Source organism: Artemia sp. Qi Xiang Cuo, chromosome 11, assembly GCF_049724085.1.
Source record: "Artemia sp. Qi Xiang Cuo chromosome 11, ASM4972408v1, whole genome shotgun sequence".
Classification (NCBI taxonomy): domain Eukaryota; kingdom Metazoa; phylum Arthropoda; class Branchiopoda; order Anostraca; family Artemiidae; genus Artemia; species Artemia sp. Qi Xiang Cuo.
The window spans coordinates 6,445,063-6,468,528 of record NC_142804.1 but is presented as its reverse complement, the minus strand read 5'-3'; the positions used below and the strand labels follow the sequence as shown (position 1 = coordinate 6,468,528).

The following is a 23,466-nucleotide window of genomic DNA, read 5'->3' as shown; positions in this document are numbered from 1 at the left end:
TGGCTTTCGTCTGTCCAGAGCTACCGCTCATACAGAGGTGCCAAGATCGGCAATGCCGACCATCGTCTCGTCTCTGCAAGGATAAAACTCCGGCTGAGGGTCAATAAGAGTAACTCCTCATCCACCAACAAGATTGACACCTCTCGGCTGAAACAAGATCCCTCGGTCTGAGAGCGGTATACGGTTGAAGTCTCTAACCACTTCGAGGCTCTCCAGCTGTGTTCAGATAGCAAGGCAGCATAGACCACTTTCAAAGACAATGTTCTCAGAGCAACTACCAAAGTTGGGGGCTCGAAGCCGCGAAAGAAGAAAGAGTGGATTAGCAACCAGACGTTAGCAGCCAGACGTTTGAAATAACTGAGCAGAGACGGCGAGCGAGATTACGAGGAGATATGACACTCTACAGACAGCTCAAAAAACTACGCAACTCCTTGCTTCACAGGGACAAGAAAAACTTCATTGCGGGTAAAAGCCGCTGAGCTCGAGTAAGCTGCCCAAAGGAAAGACGTAGGCGCAACATTCAAGACCCTGCGCGAGCTGACTGGCCAAAATGCCTTGACGTACACAAGCCTGAAATCAGCAAATGGAGAAACTACATACGATCAGTCTCAATGTGTTTGTCTCTGGGAGAAACACTTTAATAAGCTGCTAAACTCAGATTCGTCCGGCCGCATTGACCCAGGGCTTGCTGCCGCTGCTACAGAAGCTACCCCTGCCCCCCGACGGCGCCGAATTTTCTCCTGAGATTACATCGGCAGTAAGGAAACTGAAAAACAATGAAGCAGCTGCCACCTGTGGCATTGCTACAGAGCTACTTACTACGGGCGGCCCTGCAATGATGTTTGGCTGCAGAAGGTTTCAGCGTAATCTGGCGTACTGAAGTTATGCCGTCAGACTGGAAGAAAGGAATCATCGTGCCAGTGTTTAAGCGCAAGGGCAGCAAGACGGACTGCAGCAACTACCCTGGTATCACCCTACTCTCTATTCCTGGAAAGCTCTTTGCAATAGTCCTGTGGAAATGTGCAACAAGTTTCTTACATACATTGTGCCACCCCCAACAAGCCAGATTCATGCTAGGAAGACCGACAACTGAACAGATTCATACGGTCAGGTAGATCGTTGATAAGACACTGGAATTCAACAAGAAAGCTTACATAGCTTTTATTGGCTTTCGTTCTGCCTTTGACACTGTTGACAGGCACTTCCTTTTGCTAATCCTGAAAGTTGCGGGCCTACCAACAAAAATAGTCAGCCTCTTTGAAGAACTCTACAGCAGTACAGAAAGCGCTGTCCTTGTTAACGGGAAGCTTTCTTCTTCCTTCCCCATCAAAAATGGTGTACGGCAAGGGTGCGCTGCTGCACCTAAGCTGTTTAACTGCGGAATCGACCACATTTTGAACGAGACACACCGTGTACACCCTTTTGGCATAAGTTATGCCGGGACATAAGTTTTTCTGATGTTGACTATGCGGATGATGTAGCCGTCTTTAGCGAAAATCTCGACCAACTTATGTCTGCACTCGAGACGCTCCCCTCCATTGCCTCCAGATTTGGGCTGCAAACCAACTGGAAGAAGAAGATTGTGCCCATAGTAAAGACCGCATCGGTATCACCTTAACTGTTGCAATCAACGGCCAAACTGTTGATGTGGTAAGGCAGTTCATTTATCTCAAATCAATTATATCATCAAATGGCACACTTGACGCCGAAATCTCAGCCAGATTAGCTAAGGCAAACTCTGTATTCGGACGGCTCCCGAGAGCAGTCTTCCACAAACCACAAATTAGTCGCCTTACAAAAACCCGTATCTACAACGCCACAGTCTCAAGCATCATGCTGTACTCTTCTGTGACATTTCCGATAACCCATACACAGCTAAGAAAGGTCAATGCAATCCAAACTATAAATCTGCGTCGAGTCGAAGGCTTCAAATAGTATAAAAAGATCCGCAATACTGAGATCCTGAGGACCTTCAAGTTAGCGAATCTCTCTACCTAAGTAGAAGTTCGTTCTCTAAGATGGTACGGCCACTTACTCCGCCTCCCGCCCAATTCCCCTGCAAGGATCATATCGGATTTCAATCCCTTGATTGTCTGGAGACGTCCTCGAGGGAGGCCGCACACCAGATGGGCTGATGTATAAATCAACGCCTCTTCAACCGCAAAATCGATCCAAATGAGGCCTCTACAGGGCTGGACAGGGCGGCTTGGAGAAGACTGACAGCACTGTCAACTAGTTCCCTCTAGACTGGTGAACCTGCTGAGCAAGAATGTTAAGTCAAGTAAGTCAAAGATACTTTCGTGGACAGGGGTATTTTTCCGTGGAGGTGGAGCCAGATTTCCTGACAATACTTAAAAAGTGATCAGAAATTAAACAAAAAAAATGTTTTTTTAGCTGAAAGTAAGAAACAACATTAAAACTTAAAACGATCACGTATATTAAGGCGATTGTCCCCTCCTCAACACCTCAGTGTTCATCTAAAGTTTAATTTTGTCCCAATTCCTTAAGAACGACTCCTGAAACATAAGGGTTGATTAACTAAAACAACAAGAAGCTCTTTTAAAAGTATTAACATACTACAGCGTGAAAAGCGAGGTGTTGAATCATATAATGATTTTTTTGTATTCGTCTTCAGTTTTAATATTGTAGTAAAGTAAGCTTGAGGTCGTAGTAAAGTAATTTTATAGTTGCCACCCAGCTGTCACCAAGTGGTATAACGCAGGGTTTGGTTGGTGTGTCAATCTACCCTGTGTTGAGGGTATAATTACGGTCCTAAGGTGAGTACCTTGGGGTAGCGTGCGCCTTAGCCCTTGACTAATTACAATGAGCGTACCGACTCGGATACACTCGAGAAGCTTAAATAAAGTTGTATAGAAGTTGGCTATAACATAATACTTTTATTTATCCACCAACACACAGAGTGTAAATATATATGCAATGGGAACTCTTGGTCCAAGATAATTCACAATTATAAGCAATCTACGATACAATAAAATACTTGAACACTTACGATATTCGAACAAATACTCCAAGGTATTTCTAGCAAACAAACGGACAGAGATCAGCCCGGTAAAAAGGTGTGTGTGTCCTCGATCTAAAAAATCTCAGCTTTTATTTCAAATCTCAACCGCATTTATCCCGCCAATTTACATACTTAGCCAGGAAAGTGGTTATTGAGCAAATTTCTTTCAAGCCCACACATCCCATCTATTGGATGCGTTCTTTTATCTTGATAAAAACTGGTATTTCCAAACTTTGCATCTTGTATTTTTTTTGCGTTATAAATGTTTTATTTCATACTAAATTATTTCTGCTTAATTATGTGGTTACCACAATACCTCCCCCTTTAGCAAGAGTTGTCCCAACTCTAAATATTTTACTTTTGGAACATCAAATTTAAATAACTTGAATATGCTTCTTATTCTGCCATTATTTATCGGTCATTCTGTGCATACAACCTCAATTGGTTTCTGTAGGGTTATGTTTTATGGCCCAATATTTATCTTCTGAGTTTAGAAATGCCTTGGATAAATTATGCATAACAATGTTTAGTAACCACATACTTCCCTTTAACACAACATATTACATTTTATTTAACTTAATGAGCGCCATTGAGGCGCTCATTGCAATCTGATTATGCATCTTAAGCTCTGAATATTACTGATCTAAATTCACTTATCAGTCTATAATTGGTAGTAAATTCTCACTAATTAATGGATGCTGCTGATGTTGATTTCGGACATGGTACACGTATAGGTCCTGTATACAAAGAAATTTGTATTGGGAGATAACTACAAGTTCTTGCAATGCATCAGAAATTAGTTGATATTGGCATAATACATAAACCAAAAATTGGCTAAAGTTGCATCGAAATTTCGTATAACGGCAAAAATGAACCAAAAATTGATTTTAAAAAAACTAGTTCTGTGGTCTAAAGAAAATTTTTTATATCAATACACAAATAAACCATAAGCGTTTGTATACATAAGAAAAAACACATATTTGTATATACATTTTTCTTTTTTTTTTGTTAGGCGAGAGTTTATCTCAAAACTATGATTTTTGTTTTACCGCGGTAGATCTTGTCTGAATTATCCGTTTGTCCACCATTACTTCAAGGTTTACTAAAGGTCTTTCGTCCAAATGAAAATCATTTTTCCAATGTTTCTTTTTATCTTTTCGTGAAAAATTGTTGCGTTTTAATTTGCCGATTCTACGTGGGCGGCGCAGCCTCCCTTGTCTCACAAGTTAATTATTCGCGTGGTATATTGATTCTTAAATTTTATTACTTATTATTATCTAACTAGGTACAGCCCAGATAAAAAAAAATTCTCTCTTCGCGATTTTTTTTATATATGTAACCACAATAGGCTACTATGTAGGCTAACTCAACTTGTCTCTTCGAAAACGCAGAATTCTTTTACTATCAGGTTTACTGATAGGCCCTTTCTTGCTGTCACCAGTGTTGGGGTTGTAAGGTACGGGTTTCATCACTTATTGGTGTAAAAATGGTGCTACACCACTTACTGGAGGGAAAAGAACCCGGCTGCGCCAAATATTATAATGGGATCCCCGCGCTTACCACAACGGTTCTGTAAATATAGGGTTTTTAGTACCCAATTTACAGTATACCCTGCCCCCAGGGTATGATAACGTGATCGAGCGGTCAAATGACCAATTTAAGGCCAAGAGTGTACCCGACCCGGGTCACCACTAAAAATCTCTAACTATCTCCTTGGAGGTAACGAACCTCCCTGTCAATATAATAATGATGGTATCTCGTAACTCTGTTCCTACCCTGTCTGGGTTCCTGGAAAATTAGTACACAGTTGTAGAAAAGATCTCACTTGTAATTTTCCATAGATCAATTATCGAAGAAGGGATAGGCTTCCCCAAACAATATCTCGGAGTAGGCTAACTGAAAAATTCATTCTGTACAGCAACTCTTCATAGGGGTGGACCTTCGCTTGGCCCAGCCAATCCTCTCAAACCCCATTCAAAATCAATTCTACTTTTTGTTAACTTTACCTTTCAATGGCACAGACCAGGAATTCAAAAATAGAATTTAGTTCAAAGCTTACTTATTGCAAAAGAATCTAACTTAGCAACCAGAATTCAACTTAGGATTAAAAATTAACTTATAGGCAAATATAATTACAGAAAAGAAAATGGGTCATTTTTCTAAAAAGAAAAGAAACATGGGTGGAACCAAAACACAACGTATATACACAAGCATTGGAATTCATTCCAATTAGTATTTTATTAACTGTTTATAAAGCATTAATATAGACTATATCTTGAACAACACAAGATGCAAGATTTTTTTATGAACAAAAACACAAATGCAACACAATACAGCAACTCTTCATAGGTTCAGCCAATCCTCTCAAACCCCATTCAAAATCCATTCTACTTTTTCTTAACTTTACCTTTTAATGGCTCAGATCAGGAAATCCAAAATAGCATTTAGTTCAAAGCTTACTTATTGCAAAGGAATTTAACTTAGCAACAAAAATTCAACTTGGGATTACAAATTATCTTTTAGGCAAATATAATTACAGAAAAGAAAATGGGTCATTTATCCGAAAAAAACGAAACAGGGGTGGAACCCCAACACCTCCTCCCGTAAGATAAATTACCACCCATGCGCCATGCAGGTCCATCCTTACAAATATAACACTTAACTTCAAAATCACCAAACTTATATCTTCTCTTCTTTCTTCCACCAGTGCCTGTACTTCCACCGCTTGGCTCAGGATCCGTCGTCATCCACACGTCTCTACCGTAGAACCACCATGGTCTCTATCGTATAGCATCCGCATTAGGTTTTGAAAATTGAAGTCCCCAAGATTTATAGAAAATAATCGGGCGCAGCACAATCAAAAACACAAATGTTCTCGCTCTCACGAATTTACATTTGAGAGGAGCCGAGAATCAGTTTCTGGCACATTCGATGATGCCAGCCATCATGAAAAATTGGCTGTACTAGCCTCTGAATTTCCATCTGTGGAAACAACCCCATATCTTAATTAAACTGTAAGTTGCCCCTTGTCATAATTCCAAATAATCTAAAGCCGAAAATGCTAAGGCCTGTGAAAACGATAAGGGTACAGGGAAATCAGCTAAAAGTTTGTGCGAATTACTAATCAGTTCACTCTGGGTTCCTTCCCCTGGGATAATTAAATGAAGAATACGCGTTGATGCTAATTGAAGTTGAAATTAGGATACATCTCCCACTGAATACAATTTTCCGGAAATAATTGTCGTTTCCCATGAAGAGTAAAAACTATGAATAGGGTTACTGGACAAAGGTTTGGGTGAAATGTGAAGTGACTGGGAGAGAGTATCCCCCAAGGACTTCAGATCAGAGAGGCAAAACCTCGGTAAAGGGATCACAACTTGTCCACCAGTTGTGCATTGAGGAAAAGGGCTATCTTTTGCGACTTCCCGCAGGGGATCTTCCCCCAAGGGATTCCTCCCCCTCATAAAGGATCGAAATCTCTTTCGAGTTGATAATACCAATCTCAGATTCCTTCCCAAGTTTTTCCAATCCAACTCGGCATTCAATATCTCCCAACTTTCCCCCAACTCGTTGTGGGTCGTTCATCTCTATTTTATAATCATCTTGTTTTGTTCCCCATGGGTGTTCGACCTCTTTGTCCCCCCTATTATTTATGTTATCAAGGCAAAGCCCATCCAACATTTTTTTATTTTTCGCCACTGCAGACTGAATCTCCAAATTCTGTCTCTTTTTTGTATTTATTTGTTCTTTTTCATCTCTACGTTTCTCAGTTTTGTCATTCGTACAAAATAATAAATCATCGTTAAATCCGATTTGGACTCCAGTGTCCACTATCTTTGACTGCATTACTTCATTGTAGCTCCGCTTAATATCTCTTTTTTCCCTCTTAGTTTTCTTTTCTTTTGTAGTAGCATTAAATAAATCGTCATGAGATCTGAATTGGACTCCAGTATCCATCTTTGACTGCCTTTCTTTATTGTAGTTCCACTTTGCATCTTTTTTCTCTCTTTTAGTTCTCTTTACTTTTACCGTAGAAACAAATATTCGGTTATCAAATCGGAACTGAATTCCGACATTTTGTTTTTCATATTGTACTGAAATTTCTCGAACTTTCCGAGGAAAAGTGCGTACAATAAATTTCGTCTTATTTTTCTTTAGTACAATAAGTATTTCATTTTGGCCTGCACTTGTTAGCGTCTCATATTCATTAAAAGTGTTCTCAAGTTTTCTATTTTCTGCAAATTTTCCTGAAAAATCATTTTCGGACGTCTTATTTTCAATATTATGTTGTCTTTTTACTTCTGCGTCCCATTTCTGTGGATTATCAATATTTCGAACACGCGTATCAAGCATTTCGTTTTTCCGACAGGGTGGCACAGCCTCCCAATTTGTTTTATCGGCCGGTTCCACTTCCCCCGTAGTCAACGAAGTTGTATATTTTTCCTGGCTTCTAACCCATGCGGTTCTATTATACGTTTGAAAATTTTTCCCTGCAATTATTTGCATTAGTTCTCTTCTATCCTCTCTATCAGCCTCTTTCTTTCGTTCTCTAGCTATTCTATCAGCCTCTTCCTTTCGTTCTCTATCTATTCTATCAGCCTCTTCCTGTTTTTCTTTGGCTACTCTATCTCTTTCTCTTTCTTCTCTTTTAGTTCTCTGGCTATTCTCTCAGCCTTTTCCTTTTGTTCTCTGGCTCTTCTATCAGCCTCTTCCTTTTTTCTCTAGCTATTCTGATATTCTCTCTTTCTTTTCTATCTTCCTTCACTTTTCTTTCTCTGGCTATTCTTTCTTCTTTCGTGAAATTTAATATTTGTTGTGTCGTATCTATTTGAATACTTTTTCGTGAGCCCCTGCTAGAAATTGAGCTTCTATTACTCCTGCTACTTGGCCTACTATGATTCTCTCTGTCTTTATATCCTCTTCATTCGTTTTCTGAGTCCGTTCGTATATTTTCTCTTACCCGGAACTCCCCTACATTTTGTACCTCATCTGAAGGGTGAGTTGGTTTTGTTCTACCCGTATTTTCATATAATGATTTTTCTTCATGTATTATCGCCACTGTTTCTTTTGTCTGGGTTTCTCTCTCTGGGAATAATTCTTTTTGAATCTGCCTCAAACTCTTTTCTTCCTCCACGGTTTGTACCGGAGATCGATCTATTACTGATTTTGTTTTGAATATTTCCCCTTCAAAAGTGTCAGAAACGTCTATTTCACCCCCTGAGTGATACATGGTTCTATCTGATGGTGTTTTTCTTAGGGTATTTCCAGCGGGAGTCACATACAATTGTGGGTCTGAATATAATTTTTGTTTTACCGCGGTAAATCTTGTCTGAATTATACGTTTGTCCGCCATTACATCAAGGTTTATTAAACGTCTTTCGTCTAAATGAAAATCCTTTTTCCAATGTCTCTTTATATCTTTTCGTGAAAAATTGTTGCGTTTTAATTTACCGAATCTACGTGGGGGGCGCAGCCTCCCTTGTTTCACAAATTAATTATTCGCGTGGTATATTGATTCTTAAATATTATTACTTATACTTATCTAACTAGGCACAGCCCAGATAAAAAAAAATTCTCTTTGCGATTTTTTTATATATGTAACCGCAATAGGATACAATGTAGGCTAACTCAACTTGTCTCTTCGAAAAAACGGAATTCTTTTACTACCAGGTTTACTGATAGGCCCTTTCTTGCTGCCACCAGTGCTGGGGTTGTAAGGTACGGGTGTCATAACATATTGGTGCAAAAATGGTGCTACACCACTTACTGGAGGGAAAAGGCCCGGCGGTGCCAAATATTACAATGGGATCCCCGCGCTTACCACAACAGTTCTGTAAATACAGGGTTTGTTAATACCCAATTTACAGTATACCCTGCCCCCAGGGTATGATAACGTGATCGAGCGGTCAAACAGCCACTTTAAGGCCAAGAGTGTACCCGACCCGAATCACCACTAAAAATCTCTAACTATCTCCTTTGAGGTAACGACCCCCTGTCAATATAATAATGACGGTATCTCGTAACTCTGTTCCTATCCTTTCTGGGTTTCTGGAAAATTAGTACACAGTTGTAGAAAATATCTTACTTGTAATCTTCCAAAGGTCACATATAACAAAAAGAATAGGCTTCCCCAAACGGGGTATAAATGCAGACTAACTGAAAAAATCATTTTGTACAGCAACTCTTCATAGGGGTGGACCTTCGCTTGGCCCAGCCAATCCTCTCAAACCCCATTCAAAATCAATTCTACTTTTTGTTAACTTTACCTTTCAATGGCACAGACCAGGAATTCAAAAATAGAATTTAGTTCAAAGCTTACTTATTGCGAAAGAATCTAACTTAGCAACCAGAATTCAACTTAGGATTGAAAATTATTTTATAGGCAAATATAATTACAGAAAGAAAATGGGTCATTTTTCTAAAAAGAAAAGAAACAGGGGTGGAACCCCGACACAACGTATATACACAAGCATTGGAATTCATTGAATTGGAATTTATAAAGCATTAATATAGACTATAGCTTGAACAACACAACATGCAAGATTTTTTATAAAAAAAAAACACAAATACTTGAAATAACAATTCAATATATTTATATTGATAATTTATACTGACCTAAGTTTTCGAGGAGAATCCCACAATTTTCGTGGAAAATCAAATCATTAAAATTGAGAAAAATATTGCATGTTTAAAGTTATCAATTCTAAGAAGTGCCAAGGTAGAACTAAACCAAGTAGCCCTAGGATCAGCAGAAAATATTTCAAATGCAGATAAAAATCATTAGGCAGTCAAAAATTAAGCATAAAGTTTACAAGTCAGGAGCAAATTTCGCCAAAACCACAACCCGAAGAAAATTAAGGAATGGCAAAAACTGATGTAAAGCAGTTTAATTTAAACGGTTTACCAGAAAATACTAAAACCCAGGTGGGAAACATCCTATGGAATTATAAATGGACGCTTGCAAGACACAAAGCGGCTTATGGTTTAACTCAGCTGATTACGCACAAAATACCAACAAAAGGACCTCTAATTTAAAAGTCACCATACAAAACCCCTTACCATTTAAAATCATGGCTAGATAACCAAATAAAATAAATGGAAGAACAGGGTGTTAGTGAGTGATGTTTTCCACTAGTAATAGTCAGGAAGAAAGACAATACCTAGAGACTATGCATAGATTTTAGCGCGCTAAATGCAGTCACGGTAAAAGATGTTATGAAATTGCTACGAATAAATACGATATTACATTCGTTTGGAAGATCCAAACACAGTACTAGTTTTGATCTAATAGCAGGAATTTGGCAAATAGGAATAGACCCAGAAACTAAATATATAGCACTGGCAATTTTAGACGATGGAAGAACATTCCTGTCTGAACATATGCCTTTTGACTTATTATTTGGTCCAAACTGTTTTAGCCGACTAATTAATTTAGTATTAAAAGACAAAGAACAAGGAAGAAAAAGGAATACATTAGCTTACTTAGATGATGGAATATATTTGCTGACAACTAGAAGACCCTTTAACTGGTCTTAGAAGAATACTAGGAAAACTCTAAAAGCCAGGGCTAAAACTAAAACCAGAAAAGCTGAAAATTGTGGTACCAAAATTGATCTTTCTTGGACATTCGATAAATCATGGTATTATTCCGGCATATCCAGAAAAGTTCACAGTGAAAGAGCACTTCAAACAAATAAAGGATCAAAAAGGCTGTAAATCAGTATGCGGTTTGCTAAGCTATTTCAGACGGTAAATGAAGAATTGTGCGACAATAACTCAGCCTATGACAAATATTTTTTTAAAATCAGGTAGATTTGAACATCCACCAGGTGCTATAGAAGCACTGAATGCACTAAAAAAGGAATTATTGGAATCTCCCGTACTTAAATTACCAGATTTATCGCAAGAATTCTGTTTGCAAACAGACACGTCGGCATATGGAACTGGAGCGGTACTATTAAACATAAATTTTGAGGGGGAAGAATCAATGGTTCAATATGTCAGCCAATCTCTGCCATAGGCAGAAAGAAAATATTCAACGGTTGAAATTGAATACTTGGCAGTTATAGTTTTTACCGAATATTTTCACAAAGTTTTGCTTGCAAAAAAGTTTGCAAGTAGATCAAAAATCGCTAATTTGGTTGTATACAATGCAAAATAAGTCAGTGAGCCTGACAAGATGGGTACTCCGTCTTCAAGCGTATTCATATAATCCGATATATATAAAGGCCGTACCAACATTTTACCAGATTATTTATCACGGAACCCAGTGGTGGACGAAAATTTGATAACACCCATCCAAAGCAATATTGTAGATGCGGGAATATTGTCAAATAGTAATATTGTCAAATATAAATATTTCACTGCACCAAGATAAAGATTATTTTTGTGAAACAAAGATATGACCTACTACTCAACAGTAGATCAAAGATATGACCTGTTATTCAGTTTTAATTAACAATTAATGTTAATCAGTTTTTAAGCAATGAGAAAAATCCTTATATCATTGCTGGGATACAAAAAGTAGGTCAAATTTAATAAGTTCTTAACTTTCTTTGGAATTACTCCGTTGTTATTCGAATGCAGACAAAGTATTGAACTAATGCAGAAGGGGGCGTCTGAAGCAATCTGGAATCACTTTATTGTCTTCTGCGTGGCAGCAAAAACCGACTTTGCTTCTCAATTGATTAAATTCTTGAGTTAAGTTGAATTTAGAAGCAAGTTTGTGACTAATTATTTCGTATTCGTTCATTGAATATAGCCTTTTTTATTTTCATTTAAATTATTAAATAAACACAAATTGACCCTCCCCCCCCCCTACCCACTTAAAAACACTGTATTACCGGTTCCTCCTCTATAATTACGTAAATTTAATACAAATACAGGCAAAGGAGGGAGGAGGTAGTTAAATTAGAGGCTATTCTAAAAGCCAATTGCTAAATATTTTCGTTGTGTAAATGAATTCAAATGTTGTAAAAATGGTGTTTATTTTAGAGCACTTCAAGTAGAATAACACTAACTTCTTTTATTCAGAATAAATAGGTTTTGAATCTTTTAGGGTTGAAGTCGGGGGCAAATTTGGATTCCATCTCCCGACATGGCATTTTGTAATCAGACTATCTAGTTTTTGTTTCGTTTTTTAGTGCCCTGTCTCTTCCCAGGAAAAGAAATTAATTTATTACTTCGTGTGTGTAAGCATGTGTTTAGTTTCATAGGCCGCCGTCTTGGCGTAGACGTTAAGATAATGATCATTTATTGCAGAGACAATAGGTGGTTCCATTGCTGCTGTAGGTGTTTGGTTTACCGAGCATTTTTTTACCGTCCAATATGTTCGTCGCTGTTATCCTACACACCTCTAAGAGACACTCGGTAAAAAACACAACGTATGTTTTCGGTCATAGGAGTTGATTTCTGCTCTTTAGGATTTCTAAAATTCGTCTTTTTTTGTGAAAAAATGTATCTTTTCAATTTTAATGATGTTTTAAATGACACAGTTTCCGTCTTTACAGCACTTGCATGATGACGGTAGTTTCGATTGACGAAGAAGCGTCTATATATTTTTATATATATATATATATATATATATATATATATATATATATATATATATATATATATATATATATATATATATATATATATATATATATGGCAGCTGTGGCCCTCACTCGGACTATCTGTCTTGGCTTTTTCTCCAATTAGCCATGTATTGATTGCAACTTGATTTTAATTCAAAAATGACCGGATGTATTTATGAAAACGGATACAGTAGAAACTAGCGGAGTAAAAAATTAGGAAAAGAAATAAAGTTCATTGCACAAAAAAAGAGTGAATACCACTATCACACACAATAGAACAACTGGATGAGACAGTGATGAGTGCCCAGCTTTAAGGACACTTCAGAAATAAGCTCCTGTTGACGATTAAACAAAAAAAAACAGAAAGTATGAACAGAAATTAACTGAAAGTATGAAGCAACGTTAAAACTTTAAATGAGCAGAGATTATTCCGTATATGAAAGGGGCTGTCCCCTCCTCAACGCCTCACTCTTTACGCTAAAGTTTTTTATTGTTTACAAAAACACAGTTGTGAGATAGAGCCAAGGTTTACCGTAAAGAGCGAGGTGGCGCGGAGGGGACAGCCCCTTTCATATAAGGAATAATTTCTGTTCATTTTAAGTTTTAATGTCGCTCCTTACTTTCAGTTTAAAAACAACTTGTTTCTTATATTTAATTTCTGATCTTTTTTTAATTAATGCAGCTTTTATTTTGGCTCACCGTACATGAATAATTAAAAAGAAATATGCATGTTAATTTTACTCTTTTTTTTGGCTAAAAAACATTCTCGAAATTTTATTCTGACTTAACTTACGTAACGAACTTTCATAAGGAAGTCAATACCTCGCTTTTTACGCTAATGTTCGAATTTAGTTCCGATTCTTTAAGAATGAACCCTTAGTCACAAATGCCATTAATTAGAATAAATAGCTCTGATGAAAGAACAAAAAAAACTCTAGCGTAAAGAGCGAGTTAATGGTTAGGGGGCGAACCCAATCGTATACTTAATCATTTCTGTTCGTTTTAAGTTTTGATGTTGCTCCTTGCTTTCAGTTGAAAAAAATTGTTGTGTTTTTATTTCATTTCTGATCGTTTTGTTTTTAAATAATGCTGAGAAATCCAGTGCGCCCTTCAGAGCAATATCCCTTCCCCCATGAAAATTTCCTCCATGGAAAGATCCTCCCACGTAACACTCGACCCACCCCCACCCCAAAAACATCAGAAAAATCCCCCCTTAAACCTTTTGTATGCTTCCCAATAACCAATACTACATGTAAACATTAGGCAAATAAATAAAAAATTAAATAAACACGCATCCCTGATCTTTCTTTTAACAAAAAATACAAAATTCCACATTTTTGCAGATAGGAGGTTGAAGCTTCTACAGTAGGGTTCTCTGATACGTTGAATCTGACGGTGGAATTTTCATCAAAGTTCTATGACTTTTAGTGGGTGTCTCCCCCTTTTTTCGAAAATAAGGCAAATTTTCTCAGGAACGTCCCTTTTGATGGGTAAGGCTACACATGATGAAGCTTATATATTTGAAATCAGCATACAAATCTGATTCTTTTGATGTATCTATTGGTATCAAAATCCCCTTTTCTAGTGTTCCGGTTACTATTGAGCCGGGTCGCTTCTTACTTACAGTTCATTACAACGAACTGTTTGATTGGGTAGAGTAAACCTAAGATAAATAGCACCAAACCAAGTGATTCATTCCATATTGAGGTAAAAACGTGGCAAATAAAGGAGAGACTTCAAATACCATAAAAAATAAATACCGATTTGATTCAGATCGCTTTCTTAATGAAAAGGATAAAGACTAAATACAAAGAGTATGGTCGCAAAAAGTCGAATAAATTTTTGTTAGACCGAACATATTATGACGACCCCGATTTACGATTATCTTAGCATATTCCGTTCATAATTTTTCATTAACATGAGATAGTTATTCACCACAGAGGTGAAACTGAGCCGCATACCAACATTTCTAAATATAATATTAAAGAGTATTATATGCTATTAAAGGAGCAACAATTGTATATTTGTAAACTTATCGAAAATTACTATATAATTTCTTCTAAAAATTGCCATACTACCATCTCCGGTGTGAAAAAAATGATCTAACTTGGTCACAACTTTGGCTTAATTTGGGTAAAAACTTTTTTAGATGAATTAAAATTTTACTTTAAATAGTTGTTTCTACACCATTTATAAAAGCCCATGATCTAAGATGCAAAATAGTCTAATTTGGATGGTGACCAAACTGGACTTTGTTTGAGTAAATTCATTAAAAAAGATTCATGACCAATTATCGAAAGACGATTGAATAAAAATTCGCAAACAAGAAAAATAATCCATTTATGAGCCCTTCAAGACGGTACCATTTTCTCTTATTTTTGGCTATAGGCTAAAAAGGGGATAGAATATTGATTGAAATTTACTATTGGATTGCAGCCTAATTTCATTTTGTTAAAGTTATATAATCCAGAGGCATTGATCCATCGTGATCCAATTGAATACAATTTATAATAATTTTTTTTTCAAAAATGCCATGTTTACTTCAAGCCATCAGCCTCACTTTTGCTTAAACACATATACCAGTAAACTGAACTGGTTGTGACACAATCAAGAACAAAAAAAATGGGAAATATATATTTTGTACTATATATTTCCGCGCTAGGGTGTTACTAGAGAACAAAATTCACTTACTATGCTTATAAAAAATAAGAATTATAACGAAAAAGTTCTGGCCCTGAGGGGACCCTTCGTATCCAATTTTTTTCTTCTCACAATCAAAGGTTGTGGGTACAACTAATTATTTGAATTATACGAAAATGCTCAGGCCCTGAGGGGGCCCTTCGTACCCAATATTTTTCTTCTCACAATCAAAGGTTGTGGGTACAACTAATTATTTGATCGAAATTATTTGGGCAAGCTTTGCCTCTCATAGAGATTATTTGTATTAGCCTAATACCATTTAGAATCTCAAGTCTTTTATCACTTCGCCAAGTTGATTCAAAAGTTAACAGTCTCGGTTTGACAATGGTCCGTTAAGACGTATGGGAATCTTGATTGGTACTTGGGGAAAAGTGTTTACGCGGTGAAAATTGTTCAAACTGAACAGATAACATGCTCTTGTGCCCGTTATATCTCTAGGACATGTGCATTTCTTGCTAATTATCTTACTCTTCCAAATTCGTGGAATACAAAGCATTACTTGTGTTGAATGAAAACTCATGGCTCTGAATAAGAACCACAAATTTCGAGAAGTTGACAAGTTTTCTACTTTCAAAAAGGCTTTATTAATTTTTGCTTGATGACATCCAAAACCAATCGGTACCAAGGGAAATGCTATGTCTCTAGGACAAGACCATTACCACAGGAATAATCAATCTGCTTTCCCATGGTAACAATCGGTTTGTGAGAGTTTCTCCATGTGTCTGCAGGGACGCAGCTAAGGGGAGGCCTCCCTCCCCTAAAGTTTGAAGCTCTCCTTTACAATTTTATCGTACTTTATTTATCTTAATTTAGCTTAAGTGTCAAAATTTGTCAGTATTTTCTTTTTATCTTCCCTCCAAACTCCAAAACAGGGCTACGTCCCTGTGCGTCTGAGCGGGCTATAAGAGAAGACATACCCCATCTATGTTGTGCACTGTTTATTCATGGCCAAACTATTTCCTTTTTTTGTACAGCTTCAGGTTTCAGAGTTATTTGGAACCAACTTTAATTCTTTGCCTCGAAAAATTAGTTATTATGTTTTGACTTTTTGAAATATATTTTGAAATTAAAACCAAAACAAGTAATTATGGTTATTAAATATATTCGTATTTTAAGACTTCGCCAAAATTCAAAATTTCTAAGCATTTGTTTGAGGCAAAAGTGTGAGTGGACTAATTGGTAGTCCATTTTCCAGCAAGTGCCTGATTATAATCTCTAATTATAAGTGTGGAATTTTCTTTTATGCTCATACCTCATTAAAGTATATTGAACTTAATGATCCAATCCTATCAATTATAAGTGAATCCTTAGTAGCCTAGTTGATGTGGTAAAGTTTTATGAAATCATATTATTGAGTTCGGATTAAAGTGAATACACCATTCGATGCCTTTATTTATGCTGATTACGAATATAATAATCATTTCTATTGGAAATGAATTTTAGCCCCCCCCCCCTATATAGGGGACATCCACTATACAGCTAAATGAAAATAGTACAGTCTATTCCTATAAAGAAAAAACCTTAGCCAAGCATTATATATAGAAAAAAATGTCTAGCCAACTAGGTGGCTAATAAGAACAACCGTGTATATATATACAATCTTAAAATCAGCCTTAATTAGCAAACTAGTCAGCTAATATTAGAGTTGTATATACAATATAAGAATTAGCTAACTAGTTGGCTATTAATGTCCAATGTATACATAAACTTTAGTTTAAAATAGCCAACTAGTCAGCTATCAATACAGTTTCTAATAGCCTACACGTGTAAAATTAGCTAACTAGTTGGCTATCAATAAGGTTTCTAATACATATTAGAGCCTAGAATTAGCTAACTAGTTTGCTATTAAAGTCTCAGCTATATACACATTTAGATTAGCCAACCAGTTGGCTATTAGATCTCATTTACCATGAAGACCTAATGTAAGAGAAAGAAACTTTACCAATAATACATTTTCTTTTCAGGCTATGTGTTTGCGCTACAGGCTGAATGGAAGAAGGCCAGCACAATATTTGCCGCGTTACTCCCAAACATGCTCTTGTTTGCAAGAAATTCAAGATATTGCTCGTTCTTGTTTTGTTTCAGTAACAATTGCATTATCTCTTTTTATTAAATTTTCCTAAATAAAGTTTTTAGTGTATACATATCTCAGCGTGATGGATTTGAATATAAATTATTGCTGAATTCATTCATTCAATTACTGAAAAGGGCTTATCAATGGAGATACCACCAAATATATATATATATATATATATATATATATATATATATATATATATATATATATATATATATATATATATATATATATATATATATATATATATATATATATATATATATATATATATATATATATATATATATATATATATATATATATATATATATATTCCGTATTCCTGCCTAAGACCTGTCCCCGCCATCCAAGTAAAATGAAGGAAAAGAGAAAATCTAAATTAATGGGCACTTCAAATAAATTATTATTATCACTTTGCAAAAATACTAACATTTTTCTTAATTGAGGCAACCTCTTTTCTAATTCCCTAACCCTCGTTTTACCCCCCACCCTTTTCAATAAATAAGGTCAACACCCTTGCCCCCCACCTTAAAAAATTACTTTTAGCTCCTTTAGACTCAACCTTTAGTACCATAATTTGCACTCTGCTAAAATAATTACATTTTTTGTTAATCCTGACGGGCTCTTTTCTAACCCTATTTTTACCCCTTTTCACTAAATAAAGTCCAGTCAACACCATTAAACACCATTATCCTTGCCCCCCCCTCCTTAAAAAAATTGATTTTAGCTCTTTATGGCAAAGAATCCTAGTTAGCTATTTTTCTTGTCTGTATATACAGATACTCACCTCAGTAGCCAACTAGTTCACTATTTTATATTTTAGTCTCTACTTAGATTGTTTTTTGATAGCCAACTGGTTGGCTATATTGAGCACATGTATAAATAAAACGGTTTGATATTAGCCAAGTAGTCTAAATATCATCTAGAGATTATGAACGAAAAGTAATATTTTTCTTGTCTGTATATACATAGACTCACCTCAGTAGCCAACTAGTTCGCTATTTTATATTTTCGTGTATACTTAGACTGTTTTTTGATAGCCAACTGGTTGGCTATATTGAGCACATGTATAAATAAAACGGTTTGATATTAGCCAAGTAGTCTAAATATCATCTAGAGATTATGAACGAAAAATAATATATTCCACACCCCCCTAACCGTCCTGCCCCATCATAGTGAATGATTGACAGAGAAAATTTGAGTTAATTGGTAATTCAAATCAGTCCTTCTTTATCGTATTCGCTCGGAAAGTTAAGCTCGGTTCCATATAAGAAACTAAACATAATCATTATTAAAAATGTAAAACTTTAGAAATTAATTTAGGCTATATATTTGCACATTAGGGGGGTGGGTCTAAAGGACCCCGGGTATGCATGCAAAATTTTGTATCCGATATTTTTATTATTTTTTTATTTAAGAATTTTTTTCCGGATTAACAATTTATCAATATTCCCCCCCCCCCCCTAATTAGTAAATACACACCCAAAATTACATATCTTCCATCTATTTCATCACTTCCACACCCCCTTCCCTTCGCGGCCCATCATAATGAAATGATGGGAAAGAGAAAATTAAAATTAGTCAGCACTTCAGATCAACCCTACCTCACCCCAACCGCTCAAGAGGTGATGTTAGATCAATCCCAAGAAAATTAACTAAGAAAATAAAAGAACTCTAATCAGAATCACCCCATCCGTACCAGAGAACCCTACTATTGAAATGTTAAGTTTCTATCTGTAAAAATATGGAATTTTGTTTTTTTTGCCAGATCAAAGATCACGGATGCATGTTTATTTGTTTTTTTGTTCTTTTTTTCCCAGTGGCGATAGTATTGACCCAGTGATCCAAAAATATAGCAGGGGTGCTCATTCAAACGGAAATTAAAAATCCTAATGCCATTTTTAAGTGATCAACAAAAATGCGGGCAACTAGGCACCCTCCTACACTCATTTTTTTCCCAAAGTCACTTGATCAAAATTTTGAGGTATCCATTTTGTTCGGCATGGTCGAAAAATACAATAACTATGTCTTTGAGGATGACTTAATCCTTCACAGTCCCCGGGGGAAGGTCTGCAAGTTAGGAACTTTGCCCAATGTTTACATATAGTATTGGTTATTGGGAAATATACAGAATTTTCCAGGGGGAAAATTTTCTGGTAGTTGGGGGGGCTGGATCGGGGGTTACGTGGGAGGATCTTCCCATGGAGGAAGTTTTCATGGGGGGAAGGGAGATTTCGAGGCGGGAGCGCCGGATTTCCCAGCATTATTTAGAAAAAACGATCGGAAATTAAACAAAAAAAAACAATTTTTTCAACTGAAGTTGAGGAGCAACATCAAAACTTACGAAAAACCAAAATTAATGCGTACATGATTGGGTTTGCCCCCTAGTCATTACCTCCCTCTTTGCGCTAAAGTTTTTTTGTGCTTTCATCAGAGCTATTTATTCTAATTAACGGTCTTTGTGATTAAGGGGTCATTCTTAAAGAATTGGAACAAATTTTGAACTGTAGTATAGAGAGCGAGGTATTAACTAGGGGGCGAACCCCCCAATATACGTAACAAAAATATACTTATACAGAAGTTCGTTACGTAAGTTAATTCGTAGGTTACGTCAGATAAAAATTTCGAGAAAGCCGTTTAACCAAAAAAAAGTAAAATTAATATGAAAATTTTGTTTTATTTATTCACGTACAGTGCGCCAAAATGAAAACTGTATTCAATAAGAAACCTTCAGAAATTAAATAAAAAAAACATATTTCTTAACTAAAAGTAAGGAGTGAAATTAAAACTTAAAACGGTACTTTTGCATTATCACGGCTTCTCGGCTTAATCACTATAGAGAAGACAATGGTAAAACCCGTTTTTGGCATGATAACCCCCTTAGACTAGGCAATGCATGGCCTTGGTTTGCATTGCGTATACGATATTAAAATGTTTTTTTTTATTTTAGGGGGGAGGTACCTAGGGTAGGTTAGGTTATGTATTTAATATATGCAATATATATCCCCCTCTAATGTGCAAATATATAGCCAAAATTTGTTTCTAAACTATTATATATTCATCCTATTTCATTTTATTTCATTAGCATTAACCAAACTTGACTTTTTCGAGAGACCCTGATAATTCGAAAGTACCCTTAAAACAAACAAAAATTATTCCTTATATGAAAGGGGCTGTTCCCTCCTCAACGCCTTGCTTTTTACTTTCAGTACGTTTTTCTGAAAAGGACAGTTTTGGTATTTTGCAAATGAACCATTTTAAATACAGTTATTAGTGATTTTATAGTCCTGAAATCACATTTATGATACGTCTTAAACGAATCAACATCCTGTTCATTAGCAATCTATTTCCCCGTGAACAATCAAATGTTTCCACACTTACAAAACCGTCTGCAGTGTCGAGAAAACCCAAATACTTCAATTCGTTCATATATCTCCTTCATCAAATTTCGCGTGCTATGCTTCAGTCACACGACACGATGCTTTGATTTGTTCAGTCACACTTTATTCAACTAGGAAGAAGGAACACGTAGGAGGAATTATAATTTTTTAGCTCTGTAGATAAATATTATCATATAAAACCTTGGCAAATATACTAAAAAAATACAAGACAGATGATGGATTATTTTTAGCCTTGTAGTATTAAAATAATCCTCTCGAATCCGAAGACTAAACTAAAAAATGCCCCTACGTCTATTTCGGAAAATGTTTTCCTAGACATTTATTGTATTTTCTAAGCCCCTTACAGTTTAAGTGCTTACCCCCCCTCCCCTAATGCTTGGATATAATCTAAGGTCAAAAGCCAAATTTTTATAACAAAAAATTGTGTGGGGGGGGGGGAGATTAATGTAAATATATAACAAATAATATTATTGACATACGCATAAAGTGAATATACCACTCGATGCCTTTTTTATGCTGATTACAAATATAATAATAATTTATTTTGAAAATGAATTTCAGCCCCCCCCCCCTATATATTCCAAATAAGGGTATATATTTATACATTAGGGGGGTGAGGGGGGCAAATTTTGTTTGTGATGTAAATGGGAGGTAAATTTGAACTTTACCCCCCTAATGTAGAAATATATACCCTGAATTGGCATATATGAGGGGGGGCTGAAATTCATTTCCGATAGAAATGATTATTATATTCGTAATCAGCAGTTCAACCTTGATTTTAGTAAGGATTTTTAAATGGTTGGCTAAAAACATACAGGAACAATATGACTTACTTGACTTACTTACTTGTTGTGTTTATGTTTAAACACACTGAACTTTACTGAAAAAATATAAATGTTTTTACTTTTATTATTTGAAAAAAACTACGTTTTCTAAAGAGTTAAAGAGGCTGAGTCACAAGTTCGAACCTTAAAACGTACAGGGATTAGAAGGTACAGTTGGGGGGCTGCCGCCCCCAAACCCCCGCTTTCGCAGCCTTTAAATAAAATTTTTTTTTAAACTGAAAGTAAGGAGCGACATTAAAACTTAAAACGAACAGAAATTATTCCGTATATGAAAGGGGCTGTGCCCTCCTCAACGCCTCGCTCTTTACGCTAAAGTTTTTATTGTTTAAAAAAAGAGTTGTTGAGAAAGTCAAACTTTAGCGTAAAGAGCGAGGCGTTGAGGAGGGCACAGCCCCTTTCATATACGGAATAATTTCTGTTCGTTTTAAGTTTTAATGTCGCTCCTTACTTTCAGTTTAAAAATTTTTTTTTATTTAAAGGCTGCGAAAGCGGGGGTTTGGGGGCGGCAACCCCCCAACTGTACCTTCTAATCCCTGTACGTTTTAAGGTTCGAACTTGTGACTCAGCCTCTTTAACTCTTTAGAAAACGTAGTTTTTTTCAAATAATTTCTGCACGTTTTTGTACAGTTTATTACTTATTATTGCTTGACTAACTGTTAGATGATTGTGTATTATTCTTTTCTTTCTCGACAGGGTGTTTTAAGGGTCGACCTTGTACCTCAGCCTCTTTAACTCTTGAAAAAACGTAATTTTTTTCAAATAATTTAAAAAAGAAGCTGAGTTTCTTTTTTAAATTTTAAATTCAGTATATAAAAATTTTCCTCTGATGGTGAATCGAACCCGGGTTTCCCGACTGACAGTCAGGAGTCTCAACTGCTGGACTAAAGAGACACAATTGTAAATGTTTTTTATTAAGTTGAATGTATTTTTGACGCAAGCAAATGCCCACAAAACTTGATATTTGGTTTTTGGAAAACAGGGAAGGAGTGATCAGATTGAGCGGAAAATTTCGAGGATAAGCTCCCAGGCCCCAGGAAAGCTTATCCTCTAAATTTCAGCCCGATCAGACAACGTTAAACGGGGGCTGTGGTGGGAAAAATTAACATGGGCTCTTATAAGAAAACGAGGTTTTTCATAAATGTAAAGTCGGGAGATAATTTGTTAGATCTGTAAATATCAAAAGGCCCTAATAGGCTGAATTCTCCTTCAAATGAGTCCGCATTTACCCAGATCAATTGCCAACTGTGACCTGTAGGCGTGGCTAGGAAAAAAAAAAATTTGAACTTTAAGTGGCTATATTTGGTTTTTAGAAAACAGGGAATGGATGATCGGATTGAACTGAAATTTCGAGGATAAGCTTCCGGACCCTAGAAAAGCTTAAACTCTAAATTTCAACCAAATCGGACAACGGTAAAGGGGGGCTGTGGTCGGAGGGTCGAAACTTCCGGCCCACTTTTACCCATGAAGATACAGTCGGAGGGGGATGAAATTTTGCACATTTCTTAGTTTGAGCTTGGGCTACAAAATGCGATTACCGCTGTCTCTCTGCGACCGCTAGGACCTGAAATCGCTTAACATTGTGGTGGGTCGCCTCTTTATAGAGGCACAAGTGTGCCTCCTTGAAATACTGTCATCTTGGGCTCGACATGTATATCGGTTCGTAGGAAGAAGAAAAATAAATTTTTCTTGAAACAAAAATTCTACCTTCCACTTTAAATTTCTGTTAATTTTTCTTTCTGATTTTTTCGGATGAAAAGAGGTAGATAAAAGAGCATTAGGCAATTCAGGATGTTATCATAGGCAGCGCAATCGCGCTGCCTAAGTCTTCATGCCAGTCATG

At 36.3% G+C, this 23,466-nt stretch overlaps 1 protein-coding gene across 1 annotated transcript in view; it reads right to left on the bottom strand.

The window, feature by feature from the left end:
* Positions 1–1,664: 1,664 nt before the first annotated feature.
* LOC148946578 (uncharacterized) overlaps positions 1,665–23,466 on the bottom strand; it is a 24,240-nt gene continuing 2,438 nt past the window's right edge. Inside the window, exons 2-3 of the mRNA XM_089097158.1 lie at positions 2,769–2,881; positions 1,665–1,808 (exon numbers count right to left, since the gene is read on the bottom strand). Of these exons, the coding sequence (XP_088953284.1) occupies positions 1,665–1,808; positions 2,769–2,881 (257 nt within the window). The remainder of the gene's footprint in view (positions 1,809–2,768; positions 2,882–23,466) is intronic.